Source organism: Eleutherodactylus coqui, chromosome 4, assembly GCF_035609145.1.
Source record: "Eleutherodactylus coqui strain aEleCoq1 chromosome 4, aEleCoq1.hap1, whole genome shotgun sequence".
In the NCBI taxonomy this organism is placed as follows: domain Eukaryota; kingdom Metazoa; phylum Chordata; class Amphibia; order Anura; family Eleutherodactylidae; genus Eleutherodactylus; species Eleutherodactylus coqui.
This window is the reverse complement of record NC_089840.1, coordinates 219,177,480-219,192,073: the sequence shown is the minus strand read 5'-3', so window position 1 is coordinate 219,192,073 and position 14,594 is coordinate 219,177,480. Positions and strand designations below refer to the sequence as shown.

General features: G+C 41.5%; 1 protein-coding gene across 1 annotated transcript in view; it reads right to left on the bottom strand.

Moving 5' to 3' along the window:
• LOC136626617 (putative neutral ceramidase C) overlaps positions 1-14,338 on the bottom strand; it is a 46,195-nt gene extending 31,857 nt beyond the window's left edge. Inside the window, exons 1-5 of the mRNA XM_066601651.1 lie at positions 14,218-14,338; positions 9,618-9,862; positions 9,166-9,315; positions 7,801-7,977; positions 4,246-4,373 (exon numbers count right to left, since the gene is read on the bottom strand). Of these exons, the coding sequence (XP_066457748.1) occupies positions 4,246-4,373; positions 7,801-7,977; positions 9,166-9,315; positions 9,618-9,862; positions 14,218-14,338 (821 nt within the window). The remainder of the gene's footprint in view (positions 1-4,245; positions 4,374-7,800; positions 7,978-9,165; positions 9,316-9,617; positions 9,863-14,217) is intronic.
• Between the last annotated feature and the right edge of the window lie 256 nt (positions 14,339-14,594).

Here is a 14,594-nt window from a genome sequence, read left to right as displayed (position 1 = left end):
AGAGACAATGCTCTCTCGAGTAAATCGCCTTAACGAGTATGCTCACTCATCTCTACTCGCTATATCATCATGTATTTTTGCTAGCCATTAAAAGGTATCATATCTACAAGACTACTTGTTTTCTTTTACTGAGAACAATTACAACTACGCTCCATAGCAATGCGCGTAGTTACACATAAGCCCCTCTGTTTAATCCCTTATTCTGCAGAACAGTGAACCGCAACATGTGGCTTGTGACTTCCAATATATGTCATGTGCTATATGAATGCTGAGTAATGACCATATGCAAATGACAATATTGTATGCTTACCATCAAATTATGCCTTTTTAGATGGTATAATACCAGAGTAAAATTTCACAGTGAAGTCTTTATCTGTAAATGTTGGCAAATCATGATTTCCCACTGCTCTACATTGAGGGCAGCTTCAGATGGCTGTTGGCGCAACTACACTCACTAGTACAGTAATGTAGTTGCCCCTAAACAAGTTTTTTTGCCGGCCATTCATAGCGATACTCCTATAGCGCAGGTGTTTAAAAAAAATAGCAGGAAAATAGGTGCTACCCTATCTTTCTCGTACAATTAACAGGCGAGAATCCTGATAGTGAAAACAAAACCAGTGAAATCCATTGAAATCAGTGGTTTGGTTTTCTCCCGTTATGTGACCGTCATTATCATGGCCACATAACAGGAGGAATACACACTCGTCTGAAACTGCGCTTAATCTGAGTTGAGTATGGCTCCTGATTATTACTCAAAGATGAATGAGGCTCACAAGGTACTTTCTCATTTGAAACAATGAATAATGTCAGGGTTCGCTTGTTCACTCGGGCAGTCTGTTTAAACAGGCAGATACATTGTTGGCTCATTCAAGCGAGAGATCATTCAGTCGTTCATATTTACTATATAAGTGATTATGAAAGAATGAACAATCCGTCTTTCAACCGAACGATAAGTGAACGAGCCAACAATGATTTTTATGCCTGCATAAAACGAACAATGAACGTAAAAGCAAACGACTTATCGTTCATCATTCAATCATTGGCTGCTTTTACACAAACAGTGCTTGAATGAAAAGTAAACTATGTTCCACACATTAGTGCGACAAACTTATTAAGAGACACAAGCTTCTTAATACATTTGTTGTGTCTAGCGCCACCTCAGGGTGCCAGACTGAAACCTAGGCCACCTACCATTGGTTTCATCTATAATTTCTCCAGTTTCTCAGTTTCTAGCATACATTATAGTAATTGTGACATCCTCTATTGCTAGGCCCCTCCCACTTTTTATAAAAGTTGCATGGCCAAGCACAAAAGTCCAAAAAGTAACCCAAACTGTGACTCTTGTATGTTCTGGTGAACAAACAAATAGTACATCATTTAAAAAAATTGGCAGGCTTGAGTCCCCTCTGACTTCTACCTGCCCAGGTAAGCCTGATTGACAGGCTTCTCTCTACTCAAAAATGGGCAAACAATGTAATTAATACCATTGAAGGAATAAGAGTAAATAGATTGTACTCAAGTACACAACAAATGTAGATAAGATAGACTTTAAGTCTCAAAGTGTCAAAAAGTGTAGTGGAAAGCAGAGTACCCCTTAAATGGAGGAAAAAATGGATTATACAATCTATTTGCATTTCTACTGTATGGAGTTTTTGCAGATGCTGCTCATGCTGTGTTCAGTGTTGGGCAGGTATGTGACATGCAGTATGACAAGGTCACTATTATCATTATGTATGCTGTTAGTGACCTCTACTATGACCAACGCAAAAAAAAAATCCACATCTGAAATTGCAGATCAGAGAGCAGCACCAGCAGATGAATGTTATAGGCCCTTATCGTACAGTTCACAAACCATATTTCTCACTTACGCAATTACCTCTGAGTGGTTTTTCTATTTGCCAGTGAAAGTTAATTTACCAGTTGATTGAGCTTCTCTCGTTTAAAAGCTCTCAGCATTCCTGTGTCATACAAACGGCTCATCTGAAAGACTTTTTTCTTAAAGTTGGGGATTTAGATGTGGCATCAAAATAAATGGTCAATAACTAAAACTTGCTTGCTAAGACTTTCATGTCAGCATATGATAGCTCTGCCAATTTCTTGCCATCCAACAGATAACAGTTTTTGTAACATTAATTACATTATTTTGATAATTTCATATATTTCCACGTGTCATGTTGAATTATATCAAACTCAATCCATATCTAAGCCGAACTCATCGCAATAAGCTATTGCATTCTGTCATGGACAGATATAGCAAAGTTCAGTTTGACTCTCAAGATTTTGGGATAACTTTTTGTGCCACCGTTTGTTAACCCTTTCAATAGCTTTACATTGGGGGTTGTTGTGTTATGATACAATAGCAATAGTTATTCAATGGCTTAAGTTATCACAGTCAAGTTGAACTTTGCTAAGTCTGAATAAGCAATGGGACTTGGGAAGGAATGAATGGCTCTGGTTATGACATAAGTTGTGTATGTAGGTTTGCTACACCATTTAGTATGTACACTTATTGTCAAAAAAAATCAAGTACCTGGAAGGAGTTGTAGGAAGTGAATGAAATTTCTCTGTGTGATTGTAATGTTGATATAAGTAAGTGATTACAGTATCAGAGCAAAAAGGGGGAATTTATTGTGGAAAGCTGACCACTTTTAGGCGAGGCTCTAGCACCTTCTTGTACCACCTATATCTTGGGGAAAAGATGTGATACAGGCGGTCATGGAGGATCTAGTACCCTGTTGGACCGCCTCTAGCTTGGATACAAAATGTGATACTGACGGGCATGTAGGCTCTAGTATTCTGTTGTACTGCCTCTATCTTGGATACAAGATGTGATACTGATGGGCATGTAGGCTCTAGTATTCTGCTGTACTGCCTCTAGCTTGGATACAAGATGTGATACAGGCAGGCATGGAGGCTCTAGTACCCTGTTGTACCACCTCTAGCTTGGCTATAAGATGTGATGCTGACGGGCATGGAGGCTCTAGTACACCGTTGTACCGTTTTAGCTTGGATATTAGATATGATGCAGACAGGCATGGAGACATACAGGTTCCATATGGTATGCATATCAGTCAACATTTCCTGTAACCAAGCCACTAGATCATGCAAACTCATAGGCTGTTGAAAATGGTCCCATACATGTTCTATGCTTGATAAATCTGGCAACTGGGCAGCCATGGATGTGTGACCATGTTGTCGTGGCATACCACTACTAGGGGTGACTGACTGCTGTTTGCAGTGGCCCCCCAGACCATCACACCAGCAGTGGGGGCAGTGTGCCGCTCCACAGCAAAGGCAGGATTGAGGTGCTCACCCTTTTGTGTCTAGCTACAAACTCAGCCGCCGAAAGTGCCCAAACCAAAACTGAATTGATTGCTGAAGACATTCCATTTCCACGCTGTAGCAGTCTAGTTTTATCGTTCATAACACCACTGCAAACGGGGGCAGAAATGGGTGGGTATCAATGGCAGTACATGTAACGGGTGCTGCAAAACCAAATTTCCTTCAACCAAGCACCTGGAAAGGGTTCCAACAGACACAGGGGTTTGTAACAATGGCACCACCGGTCTCTGGTTGGCGAACAACAAAACAGTTGGAGCTACTCGTGCTTGTCAATTGATCAGATGATCCTCTTTGCTGGTGGTCTGTGTACGTGCCCTCAAACATCCATTTGTCCCAACACCTCCTAACAGTCCCAGCTGGCGGAAATTCGTTAATACGACCATCCAGCTCCTCAGATTCTAATAATGCTCCCCTCCCAAACTTCGTTACTCTGTGAAATCTCTTCTCTGTTTTGTAGAGGCGTCTAGTGGTTAACAAGCTCTACACAAGCAGAAAAGGAGGTCACTACATATAAGGAGCCTCTGAGAGCCTTTTTATAGACCAAGAGTGGAACCACTTGTAGGATCACAAGTGACAAGACCGTTCATCTAATCACACAACAACTGTAATCATTTGCATATCTGCATGAGATGTAACTGCATGCCGGGTTTTGCAGCAAAATGACAACTTCTTCTAGGGGCTGGATTTTTTGGACAAAAAGTGTACATCTCTAGTTCTAGATAAAGTAATCTGATCAATTTATTGTGCAACACAGTTGAAAAAAATATTTTATAAATCAGTGAGATACACAACTATGTGAACCCCTTCCTGCCTGAACAATGAACATGCCACATAACAGCAGAATGCCACTAACACAACTTCAATATTTGATTTCACATATTGCTTTTATTGTGGCCCCATTACCTGGTTCTCTCTAACTCTGGGTTTTGGAGATAGGAGGTAGGACTTCTGCTTATATGGCTTTTATCGAGGGTACCTCTGTTCCCAAAAATCCGTCCTCTCTTCATGCTTGCATGTGCTATGTCAATGCTCTAGATTCAAGAAAATAAGAAAATACACTAAGAGCTACTGTATAATTTAATGCAGGGGTGCAAAACATCTGGCCCAGGGCACACATGCGGCCTGCAATGCCATTCTATGTGGCCCCAATCATCTTAACACAGAAATATCTATGCGTGGCTGCCCACATGTAGTTTCCATATCAGGGTGAAGATTTCCATGTCCAGGTGTAGCCATGTCTGGGTCCTTAGATTGTGTAGGATAGACAGTCCTTAGATTGGGTAGGTAGATCACCCCTAGCTTGGAATTGGCTGTAGGTTTCACTAGAAAAGGCCAGAGCTTGGGGTGGAGAGAAGAGTGTGGTCTTTTGTTGTGGAGAGTTCAAGTTAGTGGAAGAGTTTTGCCTGGAGAGCCAAAGGATGTAGTTGAGACAGAGTTAAGCTTAGGAAGCAGAATTTAAGCCTGAACAAAGTTAGGAAAGTTGGAGTCTCGTCAAGCCAGACTCGAGTGAGTGGCAAAGGCAAGGTTATGGAGGCCAGAGTGCAGAAGGAGTCTTTTTCATCCCTGCTGGAGAGAGAAAACCATAGACAAGACAGACCCCTTGCAACTCAGAGGGGAAAAGGCAGTTTTTAAAGTAATACTTATCTGCAGAAATCCCCCCCAGATAACTTGGAGTGGCAGTCTCATCTTCCTGAACAGGAAAAAGTAAGGAATTGGTACTTATGCTAACCGCAGTACTGCTGGAGTTAAATGCTAATTTCAAAGCTACCAGAGCACTACGCTGAAAAGGTACTGAATTCACAACGACATTATAAATACAGCATCCATCATCACTGTTGTTACTTTATCCACTGTGCGTAGCTAGGCCAGGCTGAGTCTTGACATTCCAAAGAGGGATGGCAGAGCCAATGTTGATGACCATCTTATTCCCCGCTGTCTTCCCTGCAAAGCTCTGTGCCCGGCCACCAAAATAGCCATGTCTGGGTCCCCTCTATATTAGGACAAATACTAAGGGTGCACTGTGTAGTCATGTCTTAGCCCCCTATATATTAGTATAATAAAGTCTCCTGATGCATTTGGCACTCCAGAAATGAGTATATGAGTTAGGCCTCATTCACATGGGTATTGTTTTCAGGCAGTATAGGCATTTGAAAAAATTGCGTCTGTTAGAACCAATAGTTTCCTATAAACAATCACAGAAAACAGACATATACTTACTGACTAAGGAGTGCAGATAGCTGCATCCTCTCACCATGCAGGCAGCAGACTACCAAATGAGGGAGCTAATTACACCTGTGAGGGACACCAATGAGACAGCCACTCACACTGCCTCTTGATATAGAGGGGGGTAGCTGCTTGGTGTATACTCCCACACAGAGTAGATACAAAGTGGCAGACCATTCTGATACATGTAGCTCACCATGCAGACCAGCAACCTATTAATGATGCCATAATAGTTCGGCGGGTTGCCTTGCACCTCAAAAAGTGAACCACATTGGTACTGCCACCCTGGGCTCCCCCTGTCGTTTTAAAGCTACATTGCATGTGAATAATAGATAATAAATGCAAGGTATTAGTTGGATTTTGGCCAAAATACATGAGCCCACTAACCACGTCAAGGTTCCTTGCTTACAGTGAGTCCCTATACTAGTATAAAGAAGTCACAGAAGGGGAAATATAAAAGCATAAAAACAATCGCAGTCACTTTGTATCTACTCTGTGCAGGAGTATACACCAAGCAGCTACCCCCCTCTATATTAAGAGGCAGTGTGAGTGGCTGTCTCATTGGTGTCCCTCACAGGTGTAATTCGCTCCCTCATTTGGTAGTCTGCTACCTGCATGTTGAGAGGATGCAGTTCTCTGCCCTCCTTAGTCAGTAAGTATATGGCCATTCTGTGATTGTTTTTATGTTTTTATATTTCCCCTTCTATGACTTAATAGTTTCCTATAGAAACATTCAGATGAAGGAAATTTAGACGCATAAAAACTTGCACTTTAAAAAAAAAAAAAAGATACGCATGGCTACAATGCACACATCTAAGGTCTGTGCTGTTTGAAAAGATAAGACCTGACCTATCTTTGGTATATGATGCGCAGGAGTTTCCATTGACTCCTATGGGAGCAGGAGTTTAGCAGTGTCCGACGCTCCGGAAAGAAGATTACAAGTGATTAGGAGGATTTCTGTTAAGCAGAAGCGCCGCTTCACCTGGAAGCACATTTTATATGTCCCGCTGTAAACTCCTGTTTGTCGCTGCAGGGATGAGGGGAAGCAGAAGGTTCAGTTTATCTTCCTGGGGGTTCCCTTAATCCCTGCGGGGATTAACAGGAGTTCACAGCGGGACATTTAAAATGTGCTTCTGGGCAGCAAGTTTTAAATGTCCCACTGTAAGCAGCGGGGAATTCCTTCAACCCCGCTTCTAGGCAATTTTCCAGCAGCATCGGGCAGTAGGGGACTCCCTCCACCTCCCTTCCCAGCATCGGGTTCCTCAAGGAATTTCCCCATAGTGGGGAGGGGGCAGGGTTAGACGACTTCCCTGAGAACAGGGGCGAGGCTAGAGGGGTCTGCCCTCTAGCCTTGCCCCCTCTCAACTTTCTATGGGGGAATCCCTGTGAGAAGGCCTCCAGCTTTGCCTTCTCTCTCTCTAGCCCCACCCCCCTCTTTGCGCTGTGGGGATATCACTCAGGGATCACCTGTAGCACCGCCCTCTCTCTCTGTGCACTATGGGGATATCCCTTGGGGATCCCCATAGCAGGGAGATAGAGAGCGTGGCTATGGGTTAATCCCCCATAGTCCCACTCTCTCTCTTTCTCTCTGCTATTGGGAAATCCCGAAGCCCTTCAGGGATTCATCTCTCTCCTCCTGGAGCAGCTGCACTTCTTTTAAGCAACACACTGCTCCAGTGAATGCGCGATCTTCATGTGCATGAAGCTCGGGTCGTCTGCGCATGAAAAATTGTCCGATCACACGATTTTTAGTGCAGTATAGCCACAATTTTATTCGCGCACCTATACTGTGCTAAATCTCACCTGCACTTATACTCACACCCATGTGCAAGAGCCCTTAGAGGCATTGTATATGCATGCAGCTCTCTCCAATGTAGGATTTAAAATGTCAGACCGTTACCTCGACATCCATCTAAAATGGAGAGAGCCACATGCATTGTCTCCTCCTCTCTGCAGTGTAAATTGGTGGGAAGGTGTCCCCTATTCTCCCAATAGGTGGGAGTCCTGAAAGTGGAACTTACTTCAATTTATTATGATATATACTTAGGATATACCATAAATGTCTCAGATAGGAGTAGTCCTGCGGCCCTTTGAGGTGGGACAGTATGGCAATGTGGCCCTATGTCCAGAAAAAGTTGTGCACCCCTGGTCTAATGGGTAATCAAGTATAGTATTTGTAGTGTGTTACTTCTTTACATTATAGCACAACATTAGACGACTGTTGACTTACAGTACCTTGACAATACCGTTTACTATGGCATCCGTGGCTTCGCGGCTAAATCCCTTGCTTGTTATTCTAAAGATCGTGTACTGAAAATATCCAGCAGGTCCTGAATGTGTGTGCGTCCCACTTATTATAACATTGTCCTGTCTGTAGAGGTCTCCATACTTGCTTTTCAGTTTCTCCATGACCTTTATAAAAAGAATACATGTTTAATGACTGAAGATTTCAAGTAAAAAAATTTTTTAAAATTACACCTCAAATGGTTCAAAGAAGTAACGAAAATAAAAGAAAAACGGTGTGGCAACATGAGGTAGCAACTTCTGCACCACGTACTAGTTTCAGTGGCAGGGAACTACATCTTTTTTTTTTTAAGTTTATATCCTACGTTTTCAAGTTTACAAATTCTCAGAGCAGCCAGAATTGTAAAAAGTCCCAGACACTGAAAGCACAGGTTAGGAGGTGAGCACATACCGTAGGGGAGACCCCGTTATGAGGGCATTTGTGGCTTATTTTTCTGAACTCTGAGGCCAGGTGTGTGCCTAATTCAAATGTTGGGAGTCCATAAGCCCAAATGACCTAATACCAGTCTGTGGTTTGTGGTTGATGACATGTTGTGTGCCAAACTCTCTACCAGTTCACGAATACTTCATCATCGTATTCTGAAAGCATGCTCTTTCCTCCTATATGTCAACAGTAGGGCAGAAATAATAGCTAGGATCTAAATGTATGGCTTAAGTCACATGTGTGCTATGGCTTTTATTCGGGAGGGGTATCGTCTCTCCTTAAGGAGAGTACCTAGAAGGTGAGTAAGAAGGCTTATAAAGCCAGGCATGCTCCTCTAGGAAATATATGCAAATAAGGAAGATGCAACAGTACCTCTGCAGCGCCACCTATTGGATTGTTGCATTCCTGCAAATCAATGTTTGACTCTTTATGCAGGTCTTTAGAACAATGATTGTGAATTGAAAGCCAAGCCAGAATCCATACACGGACAGCTGTTTCAGGGTTTTTTGCCCCTCATCAGTGTGCAGTTGGACCCTGGCTTGGCTAGGGAGAGGCCTATGACGAGGGCCAGGAGGGGTATCAGGTATTATTCGTAACTCAACCCATAGCAGTGTGCCAGATACATCATATGAGCTTTAGGGCTACAAAGCAACACCTGTTATTGGTAACTCTACCTTGGCTAGGCTTTGTTATGACTGCTGGACTACCAAAGTACAGTCATTTTATTCCTTCATCAATATATTTTCATCACAAATTGGCCAGTTTGATCTATTGTAGAATAATTTTGGGTTCTACACGAGTCTTCATGCTTATGGTGAACTACTATAAACATGTCACATCATAAATAATTTTAGTTTAATAACTACACATACCTCCAGTCTGACCCTTTGTGAAACCATTCCTATGTCAGCGCTCACAAACACCACCCTCTTGGAATTATCTGGTTGTGCTACAATGAAGGCTCGACTGTATTGTCGCGTATGGAGTCCTCCAGCCAATTGATCACTACTAGCATAGCCCATCTGGGAAGAGACAAGCAAAATAGTCACTACTAAGAATATGGCATAGAGAAATAGAACATATCAGGTCACAAAGGTGATTCTACATCATACCTAACATAACTGAGAGTAATGTGGATTTCCTATGAACCCTGTTCATCTCTTGATATAGAGACTCTTATATGACGAAGTAGATATATCCATTTCACACATAGTGGTTCATTACTAACCTTCTTCTGTAGATATGTATTAGCAGATCCGGTTTCATTTTTAATTATGAAAACAATATCGAATAAGCACCAGATTGTGATAAGTAGACCACATACCAAAGGAATGTCTGCCAGTAGGCCAGTGCAATCTGCTCTTCCTGCTCCAATGAGATAGGCATTGGGATAAGCATCAGTTGTTGGTGATGGTGGTATTGATGATGTTGATGATGAGGTTGATGATAATGATGTTGATGATGAGGTTGATGATGATGTTGATGATGATGTTGATGATGATGTTAATGATGATGTTGATAATGATGATGGTAATGATGGTTGTAAAGTTGATATTGTTGCAGTTGAACCTATAAAAGAAGCTTAATAAGAATATATTTCTAATAATGAAAGAAAAAAGTAGTTTGGAGGCTACATCCTACTCTACAACCATTATTTATATCGCTTCAATGCATCTAATAAAAATAATAACCTTTATTTGTATAGCGCCAACTTATTCCGCAGCGCTTTAATACAATAAAAAAGGAAGAAACTTTGCAAATAGTCTTCATGAAAACCATTTCATATTACTTGCATTTACAGCTCCTATATGTCTATGGCAATAGGCTAAAAGCAAACCCTGTGAAGTCTGATCCTTCTGTTATATTGCCTTCCATCTGTCCTCTTCTTCTTCTACCTTATTAGTTAGCAAGAAGTAGGGGACAGATGGAAGGCAATATAACTATACGATCAGACTGCACAGTCTAGTCCTCTACCATTAGATCACATATATCTGTGGAGGAGCAGGAGACACAAAATGACATTTTTAAGACATTGAAATACTATTTACAAAGTTAACCCCTTAAGGACACGGCCTATTTTGGCCTTAAGAACGTGACAATTTTGGGGGGGATTTTCATCTGAATTTTTCAAAAGCCATAACGTTTTTATTTTTCCATCGATATGATCGTATGAGGGCTTGTTTTTTTTGAGTAGCAAACTGTAGTTTTTATTGGTACCCTTTTTGGAGTAGAAACACATAAATTCTGCCATTGTTTTGGGTTATTTTTTACAGCGTTAATTTTGCAGTACATAAATGACATTCAAATTTTTTTCTGCTGGCTAGTACGATTACAATGATACCAAAGTTATTATTTTTTAGGCTTTTTCACCTTTCACAATAAAAAAACCTTTTTTGGGAATTTTTTTTTACATCTTTGCATTCAAAGTCCTATAATGTTTTTTATTTTCTCATTGAAGGAGCTCTGTGATAGCTTGCTTTGCATGCTGAGCTGTAGTTTTTATAGGTACCATATTGGGGTACATCCGTTTTTTTATGACTTCTACTATGTTTTTGGGAGGCATTTTTAGTTGTTTTTTTTACAATTTTTGTAGTGTGTTCAATTCATTGTACACGTCTTTATGGATACGATGATACCAAATATGTGGGGGGGGTTTAATTCATATTTTTATACAAACAGAAGAAAGTGCACAAAAAGGGGTTGTTGCTTGTTTTTTTATGGTATGTGGTTTTTTTGCACAATTTTTTTTAAACATTGTTTTTTGTCCCTGTAGTTGAGTTGAACCATAAAAGCTCTGATCGCTATGATAATGCATTGCAATACTTTTGCACTGCAATGCCTTATCACTCACAATAGTGACTATAGGCCATGGCGGGCCCGAACACCAGTGTCTGGCATCCATTTTCCATGGTAACCCATTGGCCTTTACATTGTGGAGTGCCGATGACGTCACAGAGGGAGCACATTCCCTCTGTTAATCCTTTACACGCATCAATGTACATTGATCGCAGCATGTAAGGGGTTAAGAGAGTTGATTGATGTTCTCATCAATCTCCGCTGTTGCAGCAGGAGGCCTGCTGTCGGTCACAGCCGGCTCCCACTGCAGGATGGTGCGGGATCACTTCTGAGCTGGTTGCATTAAGTACCCCAAAGCCAGGACATAAACTTACATCCTGTAGCATTAAGTAGTTAAAGCTTCATTTAGATGCTTTTGAAACAATTTGACTGTGACCGATTACCGTCAGTGATAAAATAATGGGAAAGGTGTTGGTAAAGTCCATTTTACAAAGCCTGGTTATCAGCCACAAACATTCCTTCGAATGTTGGTTCATCAGATCATCAGAGTGTGTAAAATTGACAGTGATCAGCCAACAAACAAGTGAATACTCATTCAGCAACTGATAGTTGATCTTTAATAAGCATAAAGATGCTCGCTGGTCAGCTGTACATCTCACCATGTGAATGGGAAGATGTACAGTCAGTCGATGGGGACAGATGATCATAGTTATGATCATTCATCACCATAAGCCATTCTTAGCCCGTGTAAATGAAAAGTAAGTGTAGTGGCCCAGACGTATGAAAGACATTCTGAAGTGGCCTAGGTTTGTCTTGTGCCTTTGTATTGTCTGCAACTTCTGTGTGCATGAAGTGTGGATGTTGCACCTCTGCAAAAATGAAAGGGTTAATGTCTGTAAATGAGCTATGTCTAGCAATGTATCCTTTTGTGTTGTGGGTCTGTGGTCACCCTATATATTAGGGTTTGCTCAGTGTGATTGAGAGAGCAGTTGGCAAGAGAGTGAGTCTAGTCAGTCTGAGTTGGAGAGAAATTGAGTCTCTGGAGTTCTGTGGAGGAAGACATGAGTGAGCCTACGGCAGTTTAGGAGAGACCGTGCCTTGCCTTACTGAGGCCCAGAAATGGAGGAGGCCAAGAGGATGGTCTTATGGCTGGTGGAGGACTACTACTCTCAGGAGTGCGCAGTCTAAAGTATGAGAGAGAAGGAGGAGATCGTTATGCAGCATTGAGAGACGCTTGTATGAGTGAGTGTTCACTGGTTGAGAGTCTGGAGGGAAAAGAAAGTGTGTCGTTTCCAGGAGTGGAGCTGTATAGATAACTAGGACTGTGGGCCTGATATTCATCCGGTGTTTTGCCTCCCTGTCTCACTACCCTTTTTACTTGCACCTGTTCTGTATACTGGCGTATGTACTACTGAACTGTTATCGTTGGAGTTTACAAACAAATCAACGTTGCCGACCGTTCCCAGCATTGCTTTCACTTATACTGTGTGCGTGTGGACTATCATTTCACCATACAGCTTCACCGCACCGGAAGGAACGGTGACGTCACCCGTGACACAAGGACTAAGAGGTAATCTATTCTGTGGGTTATCCACCAAGTTTCCCCTTTCTCAAGCCTCCCCCTCAGGCGCCTTGGACGCATCTCTGGCTACCCTCCGGGTAGGAGACAATAGTGCCACCATGACAAGGCCTGCGGTTCATCCTCACTGTCTCCTAAAGCTAGGGCCCACTCCTCTGTCGCTGCATATGGAAACACTGATTCAGGCCGACTCAGGCCAAGAATTAGGCCCATTTATGCCTTACTGGAAAAATATAATATTACAAGTCATGGATACTTAATTTTTAGGAGACAAGTTATACAGTAGATCCAGGAATTTATTCTTATTGCCATATTTGGAGTCAGGGAGGAATTTTTCCCCTTAATGTGTGGCAGTTGTCATCCGGTTCATGGGGATGGGGGAGTTTGGATCAATAAAGAAGAATTATACATTAAACTTGCTGGACCTGTGTATTTAATCAACCTTATCAACTATGTAACTGTGTCACTATGGATATTAGGACAACCATGTTGCCTAAACTGGTGTTCTGCTCTGTTAACAGGAGTTCAGATTTTACAGCAGTCCCTGGATATATCAAGATAGTATTCTGCAGATGACATTCACTTCTATGGGAGAATGTTGTGGTCATGCTCTGCGATTTCTGTTCATCAACTATTGTTAATGGTGGATCTTGTGTTGTTTTTTTTCAGGTTTATGATAGAAGTAATATCTTCCACTATAATCTTGCCTGTAAATGATAATGAGATGACAGCTGAGACATGATGATCCCTACAGAACAGGATGTATCCATCTATCACGAGGCTCAGTGGCCAGTGGGAAAACTGCAAGATTTCAACATTTTTTAAACATGTCAGATGAAATTGTAAAAAATACCCCAAATATATAGACGTTTAAGCCTCTGTTCACATTGCATTTGAGCCCTAAGTTTGCCAAGAGAGCTCCTGGCATGTACTATTTGTTAAAAATGACTCCATAAGGCTTTATTCACCTGTCAGAGGTCAAAAGACTCACCTTTTGACTTCCTTTGGACTAAAGTATGCTGGTGTACCTTTTCTTTGCTGTATAGAAAAGTATAGATAACAATGCTTTTTAAAGCAAAGACTTCCTGCAAAAATTCATATACACATAGGATACCTTTTTAAAATCGGAGTCAATGGGTGGCACATGCCTATACAGTGGCATACATCCAAGTAATCCAATAAAAGGTATACGTTAGGCAATACTCCCTACGTATATGCCTACGAAAGCTCAAACGCGATGCGAATAGAGTCTAACCTAAAAATTTGAACTAAACAACAGGTCATTTTCTGACTATACATTCCCTCTAAAGTGTGATAAATTGATATAAGGCAGGGTATACCCTTACTGCCTGGTTTCTATGCTGTTCACCATTCATAAAGGTAAGAAATGGTGGCAGAACCAGACTTTTTGTCTTGTAAGATCTTGTTTTACATACAGAAATTCTTAGAGTTCCCAGCTCCCCTTGCAACGAATGGGGCTTTGCCTACAGGAGCTTAGGAGATAGATGGTGCACTCTACTTAGCAGAGTACTAGAATGGTTGAACTTACCATCTTCTTTGATTTTGTTTTCCAGGATGAATATAATTGTTAGAAAAGCTATGGAAATGCAGAAAAGTAATACTGTGAGCACAATAAGGGCCACTTCCAGGTTGCTGAAAGTCTTTCCCATCTTCAAGGAATGTCACAGTGTAGCCAATTTACAGTCTGCAAAAGAAAGGAAGTTCATATTAACATTAATGGACAGTGCAAAACACATAGAATTGCACAGCTGTTACACTAAGAGTTCTTTTACACTTTCCATTTTGCCCAAGATGACAAGCATCAATCAATGAGATCAACACTTGTCTGCCAGGACTCTACACAAGCCGATTCAGAGTCTGTAGGGGACAAATGGTCAATTTTACTCCACAGAGGTTCATCATTGT